General features: G+C 37.0%; 1 protein-coding gene across 2 annotated transcripts in view; it reads left to right on the top strand.

Moving 5' to 3' along the window:
- Positions 1–23,974, top strand: part of BANK1 (B cell scaffold protein with ankyrin repeats 1) — a 352,647-nt gene that overhangs the window by 103,511 nt on the left and 225,162 nt on the right. For both annotated transcript variants that reach the window (XM_017347389.3, XM_008267565.4), the window contains exons 4-5: positions 5,060–5,198; positions 19,895–20,034. In XM_017347389.3, the coding sequence (XP_017202878.3) occupies positions 5,060–5,198; positions 19,895–20,034 (279 nt within the window). The remainder of the gene's footprint in view (positions 1–5,059; positions 5,199–19,894; positions 20,035–23,974) is intronic.

Genomic DNA, 23,974 nt, shown 5'->3' with positions numbered 1-23,974 from the left:
GTATCCATATGATAAAGGAGGAGTCTTCCCTCTTGGAGAAGGCTATGTACATGGAGATGCAGGCAATTGGTGAATATATTTCTCACGTGCTTAGTACTTTCAAAGTTCCACAATGATTTGAGAAAATAAAACACAATTAAGATGTATAAAATTTAGTTGGGAAGATGCAGCCATGACAGACTAAGAGTATGACATAGAAATAGAAGAGAGGTATGGGAATGAAAAACTCCAACCTCTTTGAAAGTGCTAACACTCTTTGTGGATATACTCTCATGAAAGATTTTGTGCAGTTGGTGAAACCTGAGTTAAACCTATATGGGAATGATAAGTGTCAGAGGTAGAGGAAGAAAAGGAACTAACTAAAAAGCATACCAGTATGATGAATAAGCAGGGTCAGCCATGCAATTTAATTTGCAGTGCAAAATGAAATTGCAAGACCCCTGTTCAAGTTATTAAGCAATTCAAGGAAGTGACAGAGCATTTAACCAAGTGCAGAGGCTTTAGGCATAGGATCCCAGGTGACTGTACATGTCATTGGCCCATGAAGCCAGCCCTGGGTACAAATGAAGATACAAATCTCTCATTTGAAGTGGCAGGTGTGCTTGTCTTTGGTTTAGAACTTTTCTCTGGAAATGGTTGAAAGGTCAAGTCTTGCCCTCTATTAAGGAAGGAATCTGATGCATAAGAAGCAGCCTGTGTGAGTACTCTAGAATGAGAATGAGATGGCTGGGTGAAGAAAGCACTGAGAGAATACACGTGCATTGATCAAGCTTGGAAAAGGGATAAGTCAAAGTAAAGCAAGGAGTGATGCATAGAAAAGAACCTGAAAGAGCTTTGAAGCAGAGCAGCTTGGGGAATTGAGCAAAAGTGAAAAGGAAAGTCAGTATTTCGATGTTAAAGATTTGAGGTAAGGAGACAGGAAAAGCAAAAGGAACAAAAGAAATGTGCTAGAAGTGAGCTTTATTGAAGAGTGGGAGGGAGGTTGCAGTGGTGAAGATTGGGGGCACTCACATTCTTGACCTCTTGTCTTGTTGCCAGTGTGGGACAAGAGCAATAGTAGGAATTCTGGTGGTTCCATTGCAATAGGGTCTCTTCTCCATGTGCTGTTTACTGGCAAGGAGGAATTCAAAATATTTCGTGGCCAAATAGTTGGGAGTATTAGATTCGGGTGGAAAATGCCAAAAGTGGATTTGTGTGTCAGCTGAAATGATTTTATAACAGGAACACATAATATTTGTAGAAACTATGAGGGACTAGCATTGTGGAATAGTGGGTAAAGCAACCACCTGCAATGCCAGCATCCTGTATGGGTACCAGTTTCTGTCCTGGCTGCTCCACTTTTTTTTTTAACTTTTATTTAATGAATATAAATCTCCAAAATACAGAATATGGATTACAATGGCTTCCCCCCCAATAACGTCCCTCCAACCCGCAACCCTCCCCTTATCCACTCCCTCTCCCCTTCCATTCACATCAAGATTCATTTTCGATTCTCTTTATATACAGAAGATCAGTTTAGCATACATTAAGTAAAGATTTCAACAGTTTGCTCCCACACAGAAACATAAAGTGAAAAATACTGTTTGAGTACTAGTTATAGCATTACATCTCAATGTACAGCACACTAAGGACAATGATCCTACATGAGGAGTAAGTGCACAGTGACTCCTGTTGTTGACTTAACAAATTGACACTCTTGTTTATGGCCTCAGTAATCACCCTAGGCTCTTGTCATGAGCTGCCAAGGCTATGGAAGCCCCCTGAGTTCACTGACTCTGATCATATTTAGACAAGGCCCTGGTCAAAGTGGAAGTTCTCTCCTCCCTTCAGAGAAAGGTACCTCCTTCTTTGATGACCCATTCTTTCCACTGGGATCTCACTCGTGGAGATCTTTCATTTAGTTTTTTTTTTTTTTCCCCCAGAGTGTCTTGGCTTTCCATGCCTGAAATAGTCTCATGGGCATTTCAGCCAGATCCGCATGCCTTAAGGGCTGATTCTGAGGCCAGAGTGCTGTTTAGGACATCTGCCGTTCTATGGGCCTGCTGTGTATCTCACTTCCCATGTTGGATCATTCTCTCCCTTTTTCATTCTATCAGCTAGTATTTGCAGACACTATTCTTGTTTCTGTGATTCCTTTGGTTCTTAGTCCTATCATTACAATCAGTTGTGAACAGAAATTGATCACTGGGACTAGTGAGATGGCATTGGTACATGCCACCTCGATGGGATTGAATTCGAATCACCTGGTATGTTTCTAACTCTACCGTTTGAGGTAAGTCAGCTTGAGCATGTCCCGAATTGCACATCTCTTCCCTCTCTTATTCCCACTCTTACATTTAACAGCAATCACTTTTCAGTTAAGTTTCAGCACATAAGAAGAATTGTGTATTGATTACAGTATTCAACCAAAAGTATTAAGTAGAACAAACAAACAAAAAATACTAAGAGGGATAACATATTAAGTTGCTCATCAACAGTCAGGGTGAGGGCTGATCAAGTCACCATTTCTCCTAGTGTTCATTTCACTTTAACAGGTTTCCTTTTTGGTGCTCAGTTAGCTGTCACCTATCAAGGAGAACAAGTGGTATTTGTCCCTTTGGGATTGGCTTATTTCACTCAACATAATGTTTTCCAAATTCCTAACAGGGATCCACTTTTTTTTTAATGCATTCACATTTTATTTTTTGTTTGTTTGTTTGTTTGTTTTGTTTTGTTTTGTTTTTGATTTTTATTTAGTAAATATAAATTTCTAAAGTACAGTATATGGATTATAATGGCTTCCTCCTCCCATAATTTCCCTCCCACTCACACCCCTCCCAACTCCCACTCCCTCTCCCATTCCATTCACATCAAGATTCATTTTTCATTTTCAATTACCTTTATATACAGAAGATCGATTTAGTATATACTAAGTAAAGATTTCATCAGTTTGCACCCACACAGAAACACAAAGTGTAAAATACTGTTTCAGTACTATTTATAGCATTACTTCACACTGGACAGCACATTAAGGACAGATCCCACATGAGAACTAAGTACACAGTGACTCCTGTTGTTGACTTAACACTTTGACACTCTTGTTTATGGCATCAGTAATCACCCTAGGCTCTAGTCATGAGTTGCCAAGGCTATGGAAGCCTTTTGAGTTCGCCTACTTTGATCTTACTCTGACAGAGTCATAGTCAAAGTGGAAGTTCTCTCCTCCCTTCAGAGAAGGTACCTCCTTCTTTGATGGCCCCATTCTTTCCACTGGGATCTCACTCACAGAGATCTTTCATTTAGGTCTTCTTTTTTTTTTTTTTTTTTCCAGAGTGTCTTGGCTTTCCATGCCTAAAATACTCTCATCGACTCTTCAGCCAGATCCGAATGCCTTAAGGGCTGATTCTGAGGCCAGAGTGCTATTTAGGACATCTGCCATTCTATGAGCCTGCTGTGTATCCCACTCCCCATGTTGGATGGTTCTCTCCCTTTTTAATTCTATCAGTTAGTATTCACAGACACTAGTCTTGTTTGTGTGATCCCTTTGACTCTTACACCTATCAGTGTGATCAATTGTGAACTGAAATTGATCACTTGGACTAGTGAGATGGCATTGGTACATGCCATCTTGATGGGATTGTATTGGAATCCCCTGGCATGATTCTAACTCCACCATTTGGGGCAAGTCCGATTGAGCATGTCCCAAATTGTACAATCTGGCTGCTCCACTTTCAATCCATCTCTCTGCTAACAGCCTGGGAAAAGTATCAGAAAATGGCCAGAGTGCTTTGGATCCCATCACCCACATGGGAGACACAGAAGCTTCTGGCTTTGGCCTGGACCAACCCTTGCTCTGTAATAATTCTGACTTTCAAATATATAAATAAATCATAAAAAACTAATAAAAATCATTCAGATGTGTTTTATTGTAGGATGATTCATGTTTAGAGAGATAATGTTTAAATAAAAGAATTTTAAAATTAATATCTTATGCATAAGCATGACTTTATAAGAGCGTGTAAATGAGCTTCCTGTTTATTATAGGACTAAAATTTAGTATGACATTGAAGAAAGCCTTTAAATGGTGATATCTGCTTTCTTTATGATATACTTATAAAGATAATACTTATTTTTGGAATAATGTAGATTTGTGAGTTAGATTGTTTTCATTATTCTTCAGGATGTAAGTCTATGTATTATTTGCCCTGTACCTAAAAGGGAGAAATAACCTTCTCCGTTTTGGTTTTTCTATGTGTATGTGTATATGTATTTATGTTTTGATTAGGATTTATAGGAATGCCTTCATATAAAGGGTACTTAGCATAATTCCTGGTATAAAATAGATGCTCAATGAATGTTTATTCCTTTATTTTCTCTGAATAAACTCCAGTCTTCTCATCTCTATTATTTTTTTCTGAATTATTTTTCAAAAAACAAAATTCTTCAAAAATTACATTGTATTCCTAGATTTAACATTTCCATCTTAATTAAATCTTGAAACATTTAGATGTATGACCTTTGAGCAACTCAGAGCCTTCAAAGACCCTCATAAATAATTACCATAGAATTTCTATTTTATAAAAATATACAACCATTAAAAATTTTTAAATAACATTATACTTAAAATTTAAGAGTTCTTAAAGTTGAACTTGCTCAACCTTCATATATAAAAAGCAAGGTGAGTTGTAGAAGGATAGAAGGAAAAGGATTTGATTAACAATTGATTTTGTAGCCCCTGCTGTATCTGCAAAATCTTGCTTGGACCATGGCCTAGGAAGTCATACATAGAAGGAGGTAAGAGGAAAAGGGAGCAACTCAAATCTCACTGGTCTTTGTTGTTTCAGCTGGAAAACATGGTATTGGAGAAAAACAGAGCATTTAAAAAACACCAAAATTATGACTTTAAAATGCAGTGAGAATCACATTTATATTTTTCATATCTGAATGTGATTGAAAATAAAAACACAATTTGAGACTTATTCAAGGATAGTTTATGACCTTTATCATTAATAAATAAATTAGTTCTTTGGTTAATGCAAACTTTGCAGTTGCTTAATTGGGTCACATTTTCATCTTATAGAATCCTGGTGAAATATTCATTATTTTGAGAGATGAAGTAATTGTTGAGACTGTGGAGGCTGAATTTACATCAAATAATAAGCGCATTAGAACACGACCAGCCCTGTGGAATAAGAAAGTCTGGCGTATGAAAGCTTTAGGTAAGGCTTTTATATACAACTATAGAACATCATCCTGAGTTCCTTTCGATAAATTTATGAAAAATGGTTTCACTTCCCTACAGAAATGAATATTGTTCCACAGGTGCTTCCTGTGTTTAGTTTTCACACCCAAGTTTGTTATTATTAATCTGTATTTGCAAAAGGAAGAATGTGTAAATTATGAGAAATTAGTTTGTGTACTTTGTAACTAAGTGACAGCTAGTAACATCACCCATTTTTAAACTGACAGCAGAGAGCATTTGTTAATATACATCAACAATTACATACAGAGCTGAGATCACTTACTCTATTCAACATTAGGGCTAACAGATAATCGGATTTTTAAAAAAATATATGCAGGTTTTAATACATGTAAACATTTACATTAGGTACCTATGTTTACGAGTATTTCTACATACCTATTCAAATATCCAAATATTATGATATTAAGACTAGAGAAAAATACAGGTCTGTTCTATAATCTCATGCTACCTCACAAGGCTCTTTTCACATGTAATTCCTTAATTCAAGATGACCTTAAAATATTAAATCCTATTCTGTTCTTTTTTAATTCAGAAAATGAAATAAATAAATGGGATCAAAGCTAAAGTAACCCGAACTTCACAGCCCAACACTTTCTAATACCAAGGCCAATATTGCAGAAAGCTGCCAAAACAACTGTGACTTTGGAGACCCATTTTGATATCAATCTCCTACAGCTTTTAAAAGGATTAATACACTGTAGTGAGATCAGTTGTTAGATGTTTCTGTTCATCTCGAATTGTACATTTCACGATGTTGGAGTCCATGATTATATATCTATGGGTAGCCAAAGTGGACTTTTATTATTTACATCCTACATTAATCTTTTTCTTTTCCTGTAATTCACCCTCAAGAATTCAAGTTTTTTGTTGTTGTGGAAAGTATAATTAGTTTTTATTGCTTTATCATCATGCTGATTTCTACATGTAATATTCCCATCATTTCATCGTTTCATTTATGAAGCTAACAGTTTCATTATTCTGCTTTGCTTACAGCATGATAAATTATGTCAGATTTAAAATAACCACACTTGCTCCAGTCATTGTACTGAAGTAAAAATCTATATTAATGTCTGAATGTTTTCATATAAATGCAGGACTGCTTGGTGGTTTATAATATCCATTTATGAACAGAGAGTGACATTACCATGTGAAACCTCATAAATATGACTTCATAAATATTTGGAAATAAAAAGATGCCCAATCTTACTGTGAACTGGGAATATAGCAAAAATATATAAAATTGAATTTGATGTTAAACACTGAGCATATTTTGTGTGTGTTTTTTTTTTCCTTTTAGAATGTAGCTATAGGCGCCACGGCTTACTAGGCTAATCCTACGCCTTGCGGCGCCGGCACACGGGGTTCTAGTCCCGGTCAGGGCGCCGGATTCTGTCCCAGTTGCTCCTCTTCCAGGCCAGCTCTCTGCTGTGGCCCAGGAGTGCAGTGGAGGATGGCCCAAGTGCTTGGGCCCTGCACCCCATGGGAGACCAGGAGAAGCACCTGGCTCCTGCCTTCGGATAGGCGCGGTGTGCCGCGGCCATGGGAGGGTGAACCAACGGCAAAAGGAAGACCTTTCTCTCTCTCTCTCTCTCACTGTCCACTCTGCCTGTAAAAAAAAAAAAAAAAAAAAAAAAAAAAAAAAAAAAAAAAAAAGTAGCTATAATGCAGTTCAATTACGGAGCATTTGTAGGCCGTTGTTGTGCAAAGCGTGTGTCCCCTACACGGACTTGCTTGCACAGTTTAGGTTGGAATTACTTTATAAGAAGGAAAAGACTTTGCATGGGGCCTTTATAAACACTTCATTTACAGCTTCCTTTCATGGACGAGTACATGCAGAAGTGAGATGAGAAAGAATCCCCTCTCCCTCCCCTAGCTGTTCTTTCCTCCTTGTATCTAATCCCCCTATTTCTGTAAACTGTAGTCTTAACTAATTAAATGAACAATAATTTTGAGCTAATTAATTTTAGTGTTTAAATCTTGTTGGACTGAAATCACTACAGAAAAGTCAATATGGTAAATTAAGAAATACTTAAAATAATATTTCTCAAATAGCAAATCAAGTTATCAAATAAAATTTTTGACATTAAAAAGGATATTTTGGTCAGTATAATTACTGGTTAAGAGTAATGGCAAGAATAAAACATATTAAAGTTCAAATTGTTTATTAGAAAAGCAGAAAACTAATATACCATGTTTCTCAAGTTTTACCATACTATAATATTATCTACATGGTTAAATAGCAAACTTGTAGTAAATAAATTATTTACCAATTATTAAAATTTTTCAAATCTTTTTATTTTTAAAAAATCGTATTTATATAAATGGAAGAAATTTCATGTATCTCATATATATAGCTTTTTTTTCTTTTTCATTTTCTTTTTTCTTCTTTTTTTTTTTTTTTTTTTGACAAGCAGAGTTACACAGTGAGAGAGACAGAGAGAAAGGTCTTTCTTTTCTGTTGGTTCACCCCCCTCAAATTGCCGCCAGGAGCCAGGCACTTCCTCCTGGTTTCCCATGCGGGTGCAGGGCCCAAGGACTTGGGCCATCCTCCACTGCCTTCCCGGGCCACAGCAGAGAGCTGGACAGGAAGAGGGGCAACCAGGACTAGAACCTGGGGTGCCGGCGCCACAGAAGGAGGATTAGCCAAGTGAGCCGCGGCGCCAGCCTCATATATACAGTTTTAAGAGCATAATGACACTTCCTACCCAATCCTCCCTCCCTCCTTCACTCCAAATCTTTTCTTCAACTGCAGTGTTCTATAAATTAATGAGAGATTTCTTTAAAAAAAAAAAAACTATTTGTTGATATGTAGCAATATACACCACCATTACATGAATCTGTATGGGAATATGAAGAAGAAAAGCATCAGCAAAATTGGCCCACAGTCTTGTTTTCTCTGCCTTATGAGAATTTTTTTTAAAGATTTCTTTTATTTATTTGAAAGGCAGAGTTACAGAGAGGCAGAGGCAGAGAGAGAGGTCTTCCATCTTCTGGTTCACTCCCCAGATGGCCACAACAGCTGGAGCTGTGCTGATCTGCAGACAGGAGCCAGGAGCTTCTTCTGGGTCTCCCACAGGAGTGCAGGGGCCCAAGGACTTGGGCCATCTCCTGCTGCTTTCCCAGGCCACAGAAGAGAGCTGGATCGGGAGTGGAGCAGCTGAAACTAGAATCGGTGCCTATATGGAATGCTGACACTGCAGGTGACGGCTTTACCTGCTATGCCACAGTGCTGGCCCTGGCAATATTTTTTGGAACATTTTGAACCCAGGAAGAACTACATCTTATATCACAACCCAGTATTTATCTACAAATACAGAATGAAAGCAGACATTTTTTTTAAATCATGCTTAATATTAATTATTTAATCCCCAAAATATTAAGAGTTTAGAACTCATCACTCTCATAAGAAAAAGCAGAAAAATCAGAGTTGATCAATTTTCTTGAATCTATCAAAGATCAGAAGTTTACAGTGTAGTGCCGGAAAGGCATGATAGCTTTCCTTACCCACCTTAAAGGTTACAGACAACACCTCTATAACAAAACACAGGACAGGGGGCCGGTGCCATGGCTCACTTGGCTAATCCTCTACCTGCGGCACCAGCATCCCATATGGGTGCCGGGTTCTAGTCCTGGTTGCTCCTTTTCCAGTCCAGCTCTCTGCTGTAGCCCAGGAGGGCAGTGGATGATGGCCCAAGTGCTTGGGCTCCTGCACCTGCATGGGAGACAAGGAAGAAGCACCTGGCTCCGGCTTCAGATTGACGCATTGCCGGCCATAGCAGCCATTTGGGGAGTGAACCAAGAGAAGGAAGACCTTTCTCTCTGTCTCTCTCTCTATCTATAACTCTACCTGTCAAATAAAATATAAAAAAAGAATAACATAAGAAAGGCTTCAAAATTTGTTTAATCAGTTTTATAATAACATGGGAGCCTTAAATGAATACACAAGCACCCAGAGAAAACTACTTATTTTTATGCTTAGATTATATAATGGATGGACAAGTGTGTAAAAAATGATTGGACCAAATGTTTACAGGATGGGGGGGGGGGTGCTCCAGAAAGACCATGGACAGATACTTCCAGTCTTCTCTGTGTAGCATTACTTCCTGCAGGATATAAAGCAGGATCCCTATGGAATAAGGGTCTTCAAGGGAAAAAAAGAAACCTTTCTAGGTTTTATAACTTGCTTTGGGGAAGAGGAGTTCCAGTGTATATGACCAGCCTTAGTGAACAGACATTTTGGTTTCTGTGACTCACTTAGAGAGACAGAGAAGAGGAGTACGAGAAGGATGGAGAAGGTCACATATGTCTGCCATCAGAGCTTTTCTGCTCTCTTTCAGTGCAAAGCACTTGGCACACTGAATAGCCACACACTGAGGTTTCAAGTTTTGAGCACCAACACAGGCAAACTAATACTCAGAAATCTGGAGAGAAAGCTAAACTTGGAGAGTGATGTCTGAGATCTGCTTCTCTAGAGCCCAAGTCACAGAAGCACGTGTTAATTCTAGCGAATGCTAAAAGCGAAGTGAGGATACATTTGAGACAGCAAACTGTCTAGGGGGCTGTCCTTTTAAAAGGCCCCCACACTTTGTGGATTTTACCTCTAGGAACCCCACCAGGCTCACATAGTGAAGATCTGAGAAAGAGCCCCTGTAGTCCTGGCTGGGTCAGAGGAAGAATAATCAGAGTGAAATACTCCCAGCACGTTCTCCATAAACAAGGCTTATCACCAGGGGACGATGCTTTCCGCAAGCCTTGCCCCAGCTGCAGAGCGTCACGCCACCCATGCCGCTCCTAGCCTCCCTGCCTTTCTTAAGAGGGTGTTGGGGAAGCTGTCCCACACCTAAAGTGCTTACGAAGTCACAGCAAAGGGGCACTGGGAGATTAAGATTGAATCATGAGACTAGAAAGTTCCCCCTCCCCACTACTTGCAGTTATGCACAACAGGATTTTTGTATAATGTCACTGACTTATGGTGAGAACTGCAATTCTCCTCCTCTCAACAGAAAGGACTACTTAGGAAGATACAGTCAGCAAGGAGGACAGCAAAAGGGACTGTAGAGAAATTGGAAATCTCTCGCACCAATGGCTACAGCAAGCATTAAATGCAGCCTGACCGCTAGACAGATTATCATACATTTTTTTTCACACTAAGATTATTTACTTCAACTCTGATGACCTGGTACAGGTCGTGTTTTCAACCAAAAATTATAAAGCATGCTGAGAGGCAAGTTAAAATACAGGAGCAAAAGAGAAGCATTAGAGCAGACTTAGATGTGACATTGGTACTGAAATTATCAGGGAATTTTAAATAACTATGATTAAAACGTTAAGGAGTCTCATAGAAAAAGTAGACAGTGTGCTATAAGTTATGTAAAAACTAGATTGTTTTTTAAAAAAATATTTATTTGAAAGGCAGAGCTAGAGGGAGAAAGATCCTCCATCCACTAGTTTGTCCTCAAAATGGCCCTAACAGCCAGGGCTGGGCCAGACTAAAGCCAGGATCCAGAAAGTTCCACCAGTTCTCCCAATTGGCTGCAGGGGCCCAAGCAGTTGGGCCATCCTCTGCTGCTCTATCAGGTGCACTAGCAAGGAGCTGGATAGGAAGAAGAGTCGCCAGAACTCGAACCTGCACCTGGGATGCCAGCACTGCAGGCAGCAGCTTAACTTGCTACACCAAAATGCCAGCCCCTAAACAGATAGATTCTATGAAAGAATCAGAAGGGAATGCTAGAAATCAAAAATATCAGAAGTAAAAATTAACTTTGATTGGCTCTTTAGTAGACATGGGTGAGAAAAGACTCACTGAACTTGAAGATAGGTCAATGAAGATTTCTGAAATTTAGATGCAATGAGAAAGAAATTTTAACAGAAAGGGCTGATATTCAAAAAACATGAACATTTTTGAAAGAGTAACATGCATTTAATTGCAGTACAGACAGAAGAATGAGAAAAATGAAGCAAAGAACGATTCATATATTAATGACAGACCCAAAAACACAGATCCAGGAAGCTCAGAAAACAAAGCATTATAAATAAATAAAAAATCATCACCTAGATAAATGAATATGCTTCAAAATGTTCATGGAAAATGGAATTAAACTATAAGTTTATTTTGGTGCAAAGAGATTTTGAAATCCACATATGGTTTTTCCAAAATTTTCTGTGAATGTTGTAAAGGCCCTTGGGCATGAATTTTGTGCCAAAACATGCCTATCTTTTAATTGCATTTTCCGTGAACATTTTGAAGTATTCACATATCACAATTAAAATGCAGAAAGTTGAAAACAGGGAGAAAAATCTTATAATGCAGAACAAACAGGTACCTTGCCTATACAGGAGAAGGTAAAATAATTATGTTGGACCTCTCTTCAGAAAACATAGATTCAATGACTGCTTACAACCTTGTCTCTTTTGTTGAAGAACAGTATTTTTTTCCTTCATACTATTTGTTGAACTCTTTTATTTAGTGTAGGATTAACTATAAGATCATTAAGTAAACTGAAATAGATCATTGTAAAAATTAAGAGTGGGAATGTGACAAGGAAGAGGAAGAAGGGTTGGAGCTCAGGTGGGAGGAATGGTGGAGGAAAGTGGCACTATGTTCCTAAATCTGCATATATGAAATACATGAAACTTGTATAACTTAAATTTAAAAAAGAAAAAGTGAAACCAAAAAAGAAAATGCCTTAAGCAAGAATAGACTGAAGTGAAATACATTAATTATTGTAAAGCAAAACACAACCTGATAATCCATATCCAGTGAAATTTTTCTTAAAAGATAAAGGCCAAATAAAGACTTTCTTAGAAAAACAAGAGATGAGGGAATTCATTGCTAGCAGACCTTTTCCTGTAAGAAATGTTGTAAGTCCTTTGCAAAAAATGGTAAATGATAACAGCCCAGAAACTTGTTTCTACACAAAGAAAGAACATGTAAATAAAAGTAAACGATAGACTGTGTTATTTATTGTTAACTGATCTAAATGATAAATCCATCTCTAAAGTAAATGCAGTAATGATGCATTGGTGATGGTAGACTATGGATAATTGAAATGAATTACAGCGGTGTCAGAGAATGGGAGGTAAGAATTGGAATACTCTATTATCAGGAACATATGCTACATGTAAAGTGATACAAAGTTATTTGTAGGCAGACTTAATTTATTAAAAATATTTATTTTTAAATCCAGCGCAGTAATTAGGAGATAAGTGGAATCATATCAAATTCTCAAAACATAGGGTAGTTAAAGGGCGAAACAAAGAACAAATGCAGTGAGAAAAAAAGTTAAAATATGGTATATATAGCCGGCGCCGTGGCTTACTTGGCTAATCCTTCGGCTGCGGCACCAGCACCCCAGGTTCTAGTCCCTGTTGGGGCGCCGTTTCTGTCCCAGGTGCTCTTCTTCCAGTCCAGCTCTCTGCTATGGCCTGGGAGTGCAGTGGAGGATGGCCCAAGTGCTTGGGCCCTGCACCTGCATGGGAGACCAGGAGGAAGCACCTGGCTCCTGGCTTCGGATCGGCGCAGCACCGGCCTTAGCAGCCATTAGGGGAGTGATCCAATGGAAGGAAGACCTTTCTCTCTGTCTCTCTCTCACTGTCTAACTCTGCCTGGCAAAAAATAAAAATAAAAATAAAAATAAAAATAAAAGAATAAAATATGGTATATAGTAACTCAACTATTTACTGAAGCCAAGCATTCTCCACTCAAATGTAAGTGGTCTGAGAGTACCAATTAAAAGAGAGATTGCTAGACTGGATTAAGAGCAAGACACAACTGTATGTTGTTTATAAGAAACTCATATATATAAAGACACAGATAAAAATAGTTATACAGCAAGAAATATCATACCAACACTAACCAAAGGAAAGCTGGATAGCTCTCTTAATTCAGGAAAAGCACATTTAGAATAAGGAAAATTATTTAATGATAAGCAGGAGTACTGTATGCAAATAAAGGTAACATTCTCCAAAAGGACAGAATGGTCCTAAACATTCATGCATTTAACCACAGAGCATCCAAATATGTGAAGCAACAGCTGATGGAATGAAAGGGGAAATATACAAGTCCATTCCAGGTGAAGCTGTGTGCACCCCTCTTTCAGTAACTGTGTGATCCAACAGCTAGACTATCAGTAGGTAGACAGTTGGCCTGAACAGTTTTAGTAACTGATTAGTTACTGATAGTAAATTATTTAGTTGACACTTATAGAATACTCCATGTAATAATAGCAAAATGTATGCTATAACTCACATGGTACAAGTACCAAGATAAACCACATGTTGGATGTTTTTTTCAAAATACTGTAATCAATTCAAAAAATAAATCATGCAAAGTGTTTTCTCAAACCACTTTAGAATTCAGATAGAAATCAATAACAGAAAGATAGTTAGAAAATCTGTAAGAACTTAGAGATTTAAAACATGTCTAAATTTAAAATAGTTTGAGATGAATGAAAGTGCATCTTATTAAAGCTCATGGGGAGTAGAAATTATAACACTTGTAGCAGAATTTTATCAGTAAATATTTCTAACAAAAAAAAAAAACTAAAATCAGTAACTCATACTTCCTTCCTAAGAAACTAAAGAAAGATGAGTAATTTAAGAATAAAGCACCACAAGAAATTCATTAGTTAAAAATTAGAACAGAAAACAATGAGGCCGGCGCCGCGGCTCACTAGGCTAATCCTCCGCCTAGCGGCACCGGCACACCGGGTTCTAGTCCCGGTCGGGGCGCCAGATTCTGTCCTGGTTGCCCCTCTTCCAGGCCAGCTCTCTGCTGTGGCCAGGGAGTGCAGTGGAGGATGGCCCAGGTGCTTGGGCCCTGCACCCCATGGGAGACCAGGAAAAGCACCTGGCTCCTGGCTCCTGCCACCAGTTCAGAGCGGTGCGCCGGCCGCAGCACGCCGGCCGCGGCGGCCATTGGAGGGTGAACCAACGGCAAAGGAAGGCCTTTCTCTCTGTCTCTCTCTCTCACTGTCCACTCTGTCTGTCAAAAAAAAAAAAAAAAAAAAAAAGGAAACAATGAAAGGCAAAGCAATAAAGACAATCAATGAAACCCAAAGCTAGTTCCTTTCAAAGAGTAATAAAATTCATAAGTTTCCAGCCAGGCTAACAACAACAAAAAATAAAGACATAAATTGCCATTATCATGAATGAAATAGAGGTCATTACTTTGGATGCATGAATAGTGAAAGGATAATAAAGAGAGTACTACAATTAACTTTGTGCCTTCGAATTTGGTAAGTTGGACAAATGGACAAATTTGTTGAAAGATATGAGCTACCAAAAATAACACATGAGAAATGCATAACCTCAAGAATTGGGCTCGTAATTGTTCACTTTCTATAAAAGAAAACACCAGTGCCAGACATTTTTACTTGGCAAAAATGTAGAGACAAGCAAAAATTATGTTAGAGTAAAATTATGCTAACCACTGAGAAAATCCAAGATACTCTCTTCTAAGTCATTCTTTCCCTTTTGATATACCTCCCCATCTTAACCTGACTTTGTATTTGGTAAATTAGCTAGTGTTGCCATCTCTCCTTTCCTTTCATCTCAAAAATTTGATATACCTAATATTAAAGGGGTCTCCAAAAATCCAACAAAATTAAGTATTAAGAAAAAAATGCAAGGATTTCAAATTTTTTCACCAAAATAGTCTTTCTTGAACCTAATTTTTCCATGAACTTTCAAAATACCTTCATAATTTATCTTTTAGGAGGCATGCTGTATTAATGACATACATAACTGTGTCTCTGACAAAGATTTTTTGCAAATGCTATAATCTCAGTTTACAACAAAAACCCATAAAAATATATTTGAGTGCTTTAAACTAGAAATATTAACTAATTTCTACACTGGAGCAAGAGAGTATTCCTCAGGTACCTTAAAGACTGCCAGCAAAAATTCAGCACAGCAGGGAGACAACCAATTAAAAGTTGAAAGGAATGCGTAATGTATCCACAAAGATAAAGAATCTCTTTATTAATTAAGAAACTGTGCTTTGGATAATGTAAATTATAACTTTATGTTTCATTAAAGGAACATGAAAGTTACCTCAGGATATGCCATATATTATGCTGAATTTGCTTGGGAAAAAAAATACCAACTGATAATAAGTTTTTGTAGGTATCATAATTCAAGAAAACAATTTTAACATACTTCCTTTTTTTAAAAGATTTTATTTATTTGTTTGAGAGGTAGAATTACAGACAGTGAGAGAGACAGACAGACAGAAAGGTCTTCCATCTCCTGGTTCACTCCCCAAATGGCCTCAACTGAGCCGATCAGGAGCCAGGAGCTTCTTCTGGGTCTCCCACACAGGTGCAGGTTCCCAAGAGCTTGGGCCATTTTCTGCTTTCCCAGGCCAAAGCAGAGAGCTGGATCTGAAGAGGAGCAGTCAGGACTCAAACTGGCACCCATGTGGGACACCAGTGCCACAGGCGGAGGATTAACCTGTACCACAGTGCCAGTCCCAACATACTTTAAATTGATATTAATTTTAGGCCAGGCCAAGATTTTAAAGCCATCCATTCTTATTGAAAGATAACGTTCTAATAAAAGCAGTGATATGCAGGTTTCGGTTCTTATGTATCTACTTGCTGTTTACCAAATCGGAAAAAGCTAAAATCGGTTAATAAAGGAACATAGCTTTCCAGGTAGTAGAAATACATAAGCAGAAGTGCTCTGAAATTAATATAGTTGCGAAATATCTGTTTTGTGAAATTAGTGAAAATTCTCACTACTCAGAAAGATATACATTGGAATTATATTTTCCATAAAGTACTTCAGCTTGTCCCTAATCTAAATGGATGGACCACTTAAATCACGGGGAATGGGAAGGTTGACAAAGATGTTAGAATGGCCTTGAATTCGAGATTTGAACTTTAACCAGAATTCTTTTTCTATCATTACATCTGTACAACTGTACCTTATTTTGTATACATGGGGAACTTCAAATGCTCATAAAAATGGAATTAAAAGGTAAAAATAGAAATGGGCATTACTACACAGTGGGTTAAACCATACACTGGAATGCCCACTTCTTATCCAAAAGGTAGTTCAAATCCCAGCTACACTACTTCTATTCCAGCTTCCCTGCTAATGCATCCTGGGAGGTAGCACACAATTGATTCAAATGCTCAGGCCTCTGCCACCCATGTAGGAGACTCAGATGGAGCTCCTCACTCCTGCTTTAGTCCTGCTCAGCCATGGCTGTTAGAGGCATTTGGAAAATGAACCAGTGCATGAAAGATCTCGTTCTTGTCTTCTGTTGCTCTACCTTTCAAGTAGGTGAAGATTAAAAAAAAATAAAAGCTACAAAATTTATTTCCCAACATATGTTTTATAAAATTCAAGACACTTTTTTAAAGTCCATCACTAAAGAAATGAGGCTTCCTGAGAATTTAACCATGGCAATACATTGTTTATTATTAACTAAAGGGAAATGTGCATCCTTTAGAGAGTTTTTAAGATTAACCAACAAATAAAATGAGAAGGAGCCACCTCAGGGCTACAAGGTGAGTGTCTAATGACATCCCATCAAAACTCTTGCAAAATTGTCCTAGTTTGATGAAAGGAATGAGCAGCATTGTAAAGATAGAGATGTTCTCTATGGGGGAATATGCCTAGATGTATTTCTAGCATAGCTTTGGTTAACTTTCTCAAAACACTCTCCTACTAAGCATGTGTTATCATTCTTTGGCCCTCTAGAAAATAAACAAACAAGATGTCTTGAGAATCCTTCAAAAAACTGTTGCCATGACCTTTGCTGTTGACTGATAAACTTGCTTTGACGGAACAGCTTCTACCTCTTAGTACCTACAGTTTTAATTAGGCTGTGTCTTCAGGATCACACTGGTAATACCATATTTCATCTCTTGTTATAATTCTTTGAAGAAATTCTTTAGGATCTTAATCCTACTTATTGCAAATTTCCATTGAAAACTCTACTGTTGTCTGCATCGGTATTGGGCACAGCATATCTGTTACCCATTGAGCAGAAAGTTTGCTGCACTTTGATTTTTATGGTTAGAATGGTGGAAGCTGAATCATTGAAGATGCTTATGATACTGGTAGTGTTTCTAGCATTATTCTGAGTCCTCTTCAATTAGGATGTGTACAAGATTGTTATTTTCCTTGCAAATTGATGTGGATGGTCTGTTGCTGTAGGCTTCATTTTCAGGGTACCCTCATCCCTTCTTGAAATGAGGTGTCATTTGTAAACTGCTGATTTCTTTAGGGAATTATGCCCAAAAACTGTTGGTAAATCATGAATAATTTCATCATTCTATCACCCAAGCTTCACCATTAATTTAATGTTTGATTTTCAATTTTAGCAGAATTCATGTTGTTCAGATAGTCTCTCTTTTCACTCTCCTTGGTACCTATAAGCTAGATCCTGTTGAGAATAACAAATTAACATGAGTTAATTTGGGCGCAAAAAATAAATTTAAATCCATGCAGTTTGTAAAAAAATATTTTCCTTAAGATTTTCAAAGGTCTCATGTATTTCTGATGGGGACAAGGGAGTCCAATTTTTCCCTCCCAGGTGTGCCTTGTTTCTCTTCACAGCTGACTATCCCTGATTTGGCAATCTGTGTGCACTTCCAATTTCAGATTTTACATATCTGGTCTACCTAGTAAACAGAATTTTATTTTGCTTTCTTCTATTAGAGTCCTTAAGTTAATTGATTTTTTATTTTTATTGAAGATCTGTAAAATATAGTCATATTGAACCAAAGTTAAAGGAAAATAACGCTCAAACTGCCAAAGCATGTGGCCAATTCAATACTTATTAAGGATGACCTCCCAACCAGATAAATCCATAAGGCATTCTCCTTATGAAATACGGAGTTCTCTCCTTATGACATTGCTCTTATATCAGCATCTTTTTCAGTAGATATGTTTTTAATATTTTGAATCAGCTAATGACAATATATCAGAAACAAGGCAGTTTATTTTCACGTTAGATATAAAGAAATTGAAACAGTTAAGTATTATGTATCAAAGAATTACCAAGAACTCTGACCATATATCTGTCATTATTGGTTACCTTTCTTTCAAAAAGTTGATTCTCTATGGTGAAACTTCTAATCTCTTTCTGATAAGCAAAATCAATATTTTCTTTCAAAATCATTTTATTACTTACTATGATAAAATAAGAATTGAAACAAAAATATTATCTTTATGAAATCTACTGAAGTTTATTTCATTTGACTCTGGTAATTCTTGAAACTTCTTTGCTATATGCATACTGCTTTACCTGATAAAATGTACTTTACATCATCCAGTTTTGTTGTGATTTCTCTCACATTCAATATTGGGAGAATTATTTGGGAAGAGAGTACTTCTACTTTTCTACATATATCTTCTTCATAGCACAACTTAGATGTCTAGTCAAGCAATAAGAAAAGAGGAAATTTCAGTCGCTTTAGCTACTTAAGATTGTTCTCCTTGCCTTTTAATTTTCCTAAATATTATAATATTATGAGGTCCTTCAGCCTCTTCATAAGTGAAATCAATGCTTAAACCTAAGAATTACGTATTCAACGTAATTGGTCTTATGATTAATGACCTATTCCAAACCTCAGATTATTGGGTGACAGTTTCTCTGGAGAATTTGGGAAATATGTCCTTGACAGACTGAATGCTTTGAAGGTTTGTTCTATAAATGAAATGAAAGGGGCTAGCACTATGGCATAGTGAGTGGAGCCACAGCCTGCAGTGCTGCCATCCCACGGGGGTGCTGGTTTGCGTCCTGGCTGCCCCACTTCTAATCTAGCTCCCTGCTAATGCACCTGGAAGGGCAGCAGAGGATGGCCCATATCCTTGGGCCCCTGCACCCATGTGGGAGACCCAAATGAAACTCCTGGCTTCATTGCAGCCATTTGAGAGTGAATCAAGGATAGAACTAACTTCCTCTTTCTGCCTCTGCCTCTCCTTTTCAGTAATTGACTTTCAAACAAAAAAATAAAAATCATTTTAAAAATGAAACAAAAGAGCAAGATTTTGTTAACTTTTGTTAGATTAAAACACAGTAACTATTCTATTTAAGTGGTTGCCTCTTGCTATTCTTTCATGGAAAGTCCCAGATTCTTGTGTAATGTTACCTCTGCTGGTATTTTACAGCAGAATTCATAGTACAGTATATCAGATACTTAGAGTGACTTGTTTATAAAGAAGCTTTGGATGAATGTATGTGTAAATGATCCCAAGAGATCCGAGCTTTAAATCTTGCTTTCACAAGGGGTTTTTGTTATAATCAATTGAATATAAGTTCTGTAATATTAATTGGTTCTACTTTTTCCAAATATAGCATTGAGAAGCCTAGTTATAGTTAATTAGATTTCTCTCCATAAGATAAATAACAAAAACCTAACTTTAAATGAGTAGTTGTACTTCTCTAAATTTTAAAACATATAGAAGGGTGATTTTAGGCCATGACAAAGATAAGTAGTGAGAAATGTTTAGTGACTTCCTTTTATTATAATTTAACATGTGTTTTTAGCTTGTATGTTTTTGGAAAAATAATCAAGTCTAAAACTGTGCATTCCATTTTGTGGTTTGACCTACTAAGATTAAAAAAAAATTAACTGCTAGAGATTAGTAAAATTATTATGAATTCTTAAAGTTTTCTTGTTTGTGTTTCATAAGATTTTCCTGCTGGCTTGGTCAATGTGGATGTCTACTGTGATGGAATCATGAAGGCCACAACAGAGATTAAATACTATATGACTGCAAAGGCCATGGGATGTCTATGTAGAGTGGCAGATCCAGGGGAGGGCTTATGCCAGGTAAGTTGATCTTCCCTTGAAGTTGATCAGAATGGAATCTAAAGAGCTAAGGCAGGATAAGAGGATTCCCACTTTGCTGTAAAGTCGGAATGTTCTTTGAATAAGATAGAATTACTGCTCAATAGGAAGGGAAGAAGTGAATCTCTGTTACAGACAGGCAGACAAATTTCCAGATAATGTCAGTAGGAGACAGCTAATCCATTACAACATCACTGTTGTGATGAGCTCATTTTAAAGCTGTTTCAGAGCAGATAAAGAGGGAGGGATTAAAGAAGATTGTTAAGGCATGAATTTCTTCTTTATTCAGGTCTGGACAACACAAAATAAAAAAGGTCAGATAATCTATCCAATGCATTGAAAATAAGGACTCAAGCCAAACATGGAGCATTTGGTATTTATCTAGACATTAGTATTTTCATGAGGACACTTCCAAGATCAGCGTGTTTTCTTAGTTTCATTACTTTTCAGTCATTAGTTTAATTTCTGCATTTAATTATATTATTTTAGGTTACTTGACACTTTGTTTTTATGTTTTTTTTAACTTTTATTTAATAAATATAAATTTCCAAAGTACAGCTTTTGGATTACAGTGGCTTTTTCCCCTAAAACCTCCCTCCCACCCACAACCATCCCATCTCCCGCTCCCTCTCCCATCCCATTCACATTAAGATTCATTTTCAATTATCTTTATATAAAGAAGATAGATTTAGTATATACTAAGTAAAGATTTCAACAGTTTGCACCCACACAGAAACACGAAGTGTAAAGTACTGTTTGAAGACTAGTTTTACTGTTAATTCTCATTGTACAACACATTAAGGACAGAGATCATATATGGGGAGTAAGTGCTCAGTGACCCCTGTTGTTGACTTAACACTTGACACTCTTGTTTATGGCATCAGTAATCACCCTAGGCTCTTGTCATGAGTTGCCAAGGCTATGGAAGCCTTTTGAGTTCACCAACTCCGATCTTATTTAGACAAGGCCATGGTCAAAGTGGAAGTTCTCTCCTCCCTTCAGAGAAAGGTACCTCCTTCTTTGATGACCCGTTCTTTCCACTAGGATTTCACTCACAGAGATCTTTCATTTAGGTCATTTTTTTTTTCTTTTTTTTTTTTTTTTTGCCAGAGTGTCTTGGCTTTCCATGCCTGAAATACTCTCATGGGCTTTTTAGCCAGATCCAAATGCCTTAAGGGCTGATTCTGAGACCAGAGTGCTCTAATATGCCATTCTATGAGTCTGCTGTACACCCTGCTTTCCATGTTGGATCGTGCTCTCCTTTTTAATTCTATCAGTTAGTATTTGTAATCCCTATTAAATATGAGTGGGAATAAGAGAGGAAGGAGATGTACAGTTCGGCACATGCTCAATCGGACTTGCCCCAAACAGTAGAGTTAGAAACGTGCCAGGGGATTCCAGTTCAATCCCATCAAGGTGGCATGTACCAAAGCCATCTCACTAGTCAAAATGATCAGTTTCAGTTCATAATTGATCATAATGATAGGATTAAGAGTCAAAGGGATCATATAAACAAGACTAGTGTCTGCTAATACTTCACACTTTGATAAAGAGAAAGCCTGTTTACTGTGGAAAGTTGATCCTTTATGTACTTATTTCACCAATTTCAAAGTGAAATATGTCATTTCTTTTTATATCCACTTGATAATTATAATTATAACATTACCTAGTGTGTGTGTGTGTGTGTTTGTGTGTGTGTTGTGTTTGTGTAGAAGGGAGAACAGAAAGGAGCTGAAGAGGTAGTTGAACAACACAATCTTCAAATTTATCACAAAATATCCTATTTCTAACAAAGCTATCAATGATAGTGTGATTGGGAGGTTGTCCGGATGCCTGTGTATTTAAACTGACTCAAATTGAGTGTTTGTTATTCATGTCATGTGAATTTCACATTTTTCTATGAGAGTTCTCCTTTATGAATGACATATTTTAGAATAGTGGGAAAGGTAAAAATGTATTTTAAAAGGACAGTGAGTGAAATACCATTTGTCAAACTAGCAAGTCTGAGACCATTTGACAAAATGTCAATAACAAAGCCAAGTGCAAAAGTAATAACTTGAAATATGGAATGTTTCATTTCCTTGTGACAAGCCTACCTTATCATCTACTTACTTCTAATCATAACAGAAAGATTAATAAATGCAACATAGTACATGATCAGTATTCAGTGAGTATACAAGTAAAGCAGTTCCCAAACACATTTTTTGTGGTTTTTAATTTTTTTCTCTTGCTGGGGAGAGGAATATTTATATATGGTGAAAATTAAATGTAATTTATGACTCCTGGAAAATTTTTCGGAGTGCTATAATATGAAAGTCATGATTTCTTCTACAGCTTGAACTGAATAAAATTTTGATTTGCATAGTTTTAGATAACTAGAAAGTGTTCTATTTCATTTTAACACTCAGTGTCAGAAATGAATGATAAAAAAGGGCATTCTTGAATACTAAGATTTGTCCCTCCTACCAAGCTCTAATAGGCTAGTGCAGGGAAGAATGAAGGGAAGTCGGCTTGATCCAGGATTCACGAACAGGAGAGTCATTTGAAGCCGGGGGACTGAGTTCTGATGGGTAGAATTATTCTAACTTGCTAATAGCAACAAGGTAAGTTAGGGAGAGACATTAAGAGATTAGATTTCATTTACAAAAAGTAAGATAAGCCTACCATCTTACAAAAAGATTTTAAGATTTTGCCACCATCATTAGGGTACCAAGAAATGTTTTGGGATTAGAATGAACAAATTCTCAGCTTGGGATCTTTGCCCAGACCAAGCCATGGTATCACAGGATGAACAGAAGGAAATATTGTACTTCAGCCTGTTTCTCTGCCGTCTTAGACTAGATATGACCTTGGGGGCTCATGTAAATCCACTGGTATTTGAACCTCACAGGTTATCTGTGAATTCACTGAGATGGTGAAACGCAGACTCTGATGAAGAGGGAAGTGCAGAGGCATTTCCTTGGTGTGTTGCAGGGTTGTTTGGCCTTGAAGGAAGTGGCCCAGCCCATACTGTGCTTCTCCTTTCAGGCACTTGGTCTTACCTTTTGATGTTTTGCTTTATTCCCACATAGGCAAGATTTAAAGACTTGTGTTGAAAGCTGTGCTTTTGTTCCAGTATAGGATACTATAGTAATTTTTTCTTTTCTTGTGTTGGAATTGATATCCTGATCATTCAATTCTTTTGTTCTCTTTATAGTAATAAAATTTTAAAAGCAGCCGCAAAATCTACTTATGCCTATTATAAAACTATTTTTCTGATTTCAGATGAGAGTATTTATTTGTAGCTCTTCAAGAATGTGTAGACATCAAATAAGCTGATTGAATGATAAACATTAAATATTAAATAGAGCATTTCTTTCATATGCTGCTCTGTAACCTGTTTAGGAAATCTGGATAGTTTGCAAATGGTTCACTTGAAATCTCTCTTCAAACCACGGTGCACATTGTAACTTTAGACACCATAGTTATTCTGTATTTGTAAGAACATATTTCAGCATATTTTAATTTTTTTCAATATCTTACCTACTTAGCTGAAATGGTATGTTTCAGGAACTATACTGAGTTTTCCAGTAGATTTTATTGGCAGATAAAAAAATAAGCAATAATAACCTTCTGTAATCATTCAAAAGCTATTGCTCAAATAATAGCAAGAACATTGTGTGAATTTAAAGAATGAGTGAGCAATTATTGAGTTTTATTTTACAGTAATTCTAGTTTATAAGAGATTTCTTTCTATGATCACTGAAAAGCTGTTGGACATACAGCAAAAACAGCTATTCAGTGAATCTGAGACAAGAAATGATAACGAGGAATCTGGTTTTCTCATTTCATTTTTAATGGTGTCCATTAGCTTTTAGAATAATTTACTGCAACCAGCTTAATTATCTAACTGCATTGTAAATCATTTCATTTTTTAGATAAA

The sequence above is a fragment of the Oryctolagus cuniculus genome, chromosome 8 (genome assembly GCF_964237555.1).
Source record: "Oryctolagus cuniculus chromosome 8, mOryCun1.1, whole genome shotgun sequence".
NCBI classification, from domain to species: Eukaryota; Metazoa; Chordata; class Mammalia; order Lagomorpha; family Leporidae; genus Oryctolagus; species Oryctolagus cuniculus.
This window is presented reverse-complemented; position numbering and strand designations above follow the sequence as displayed.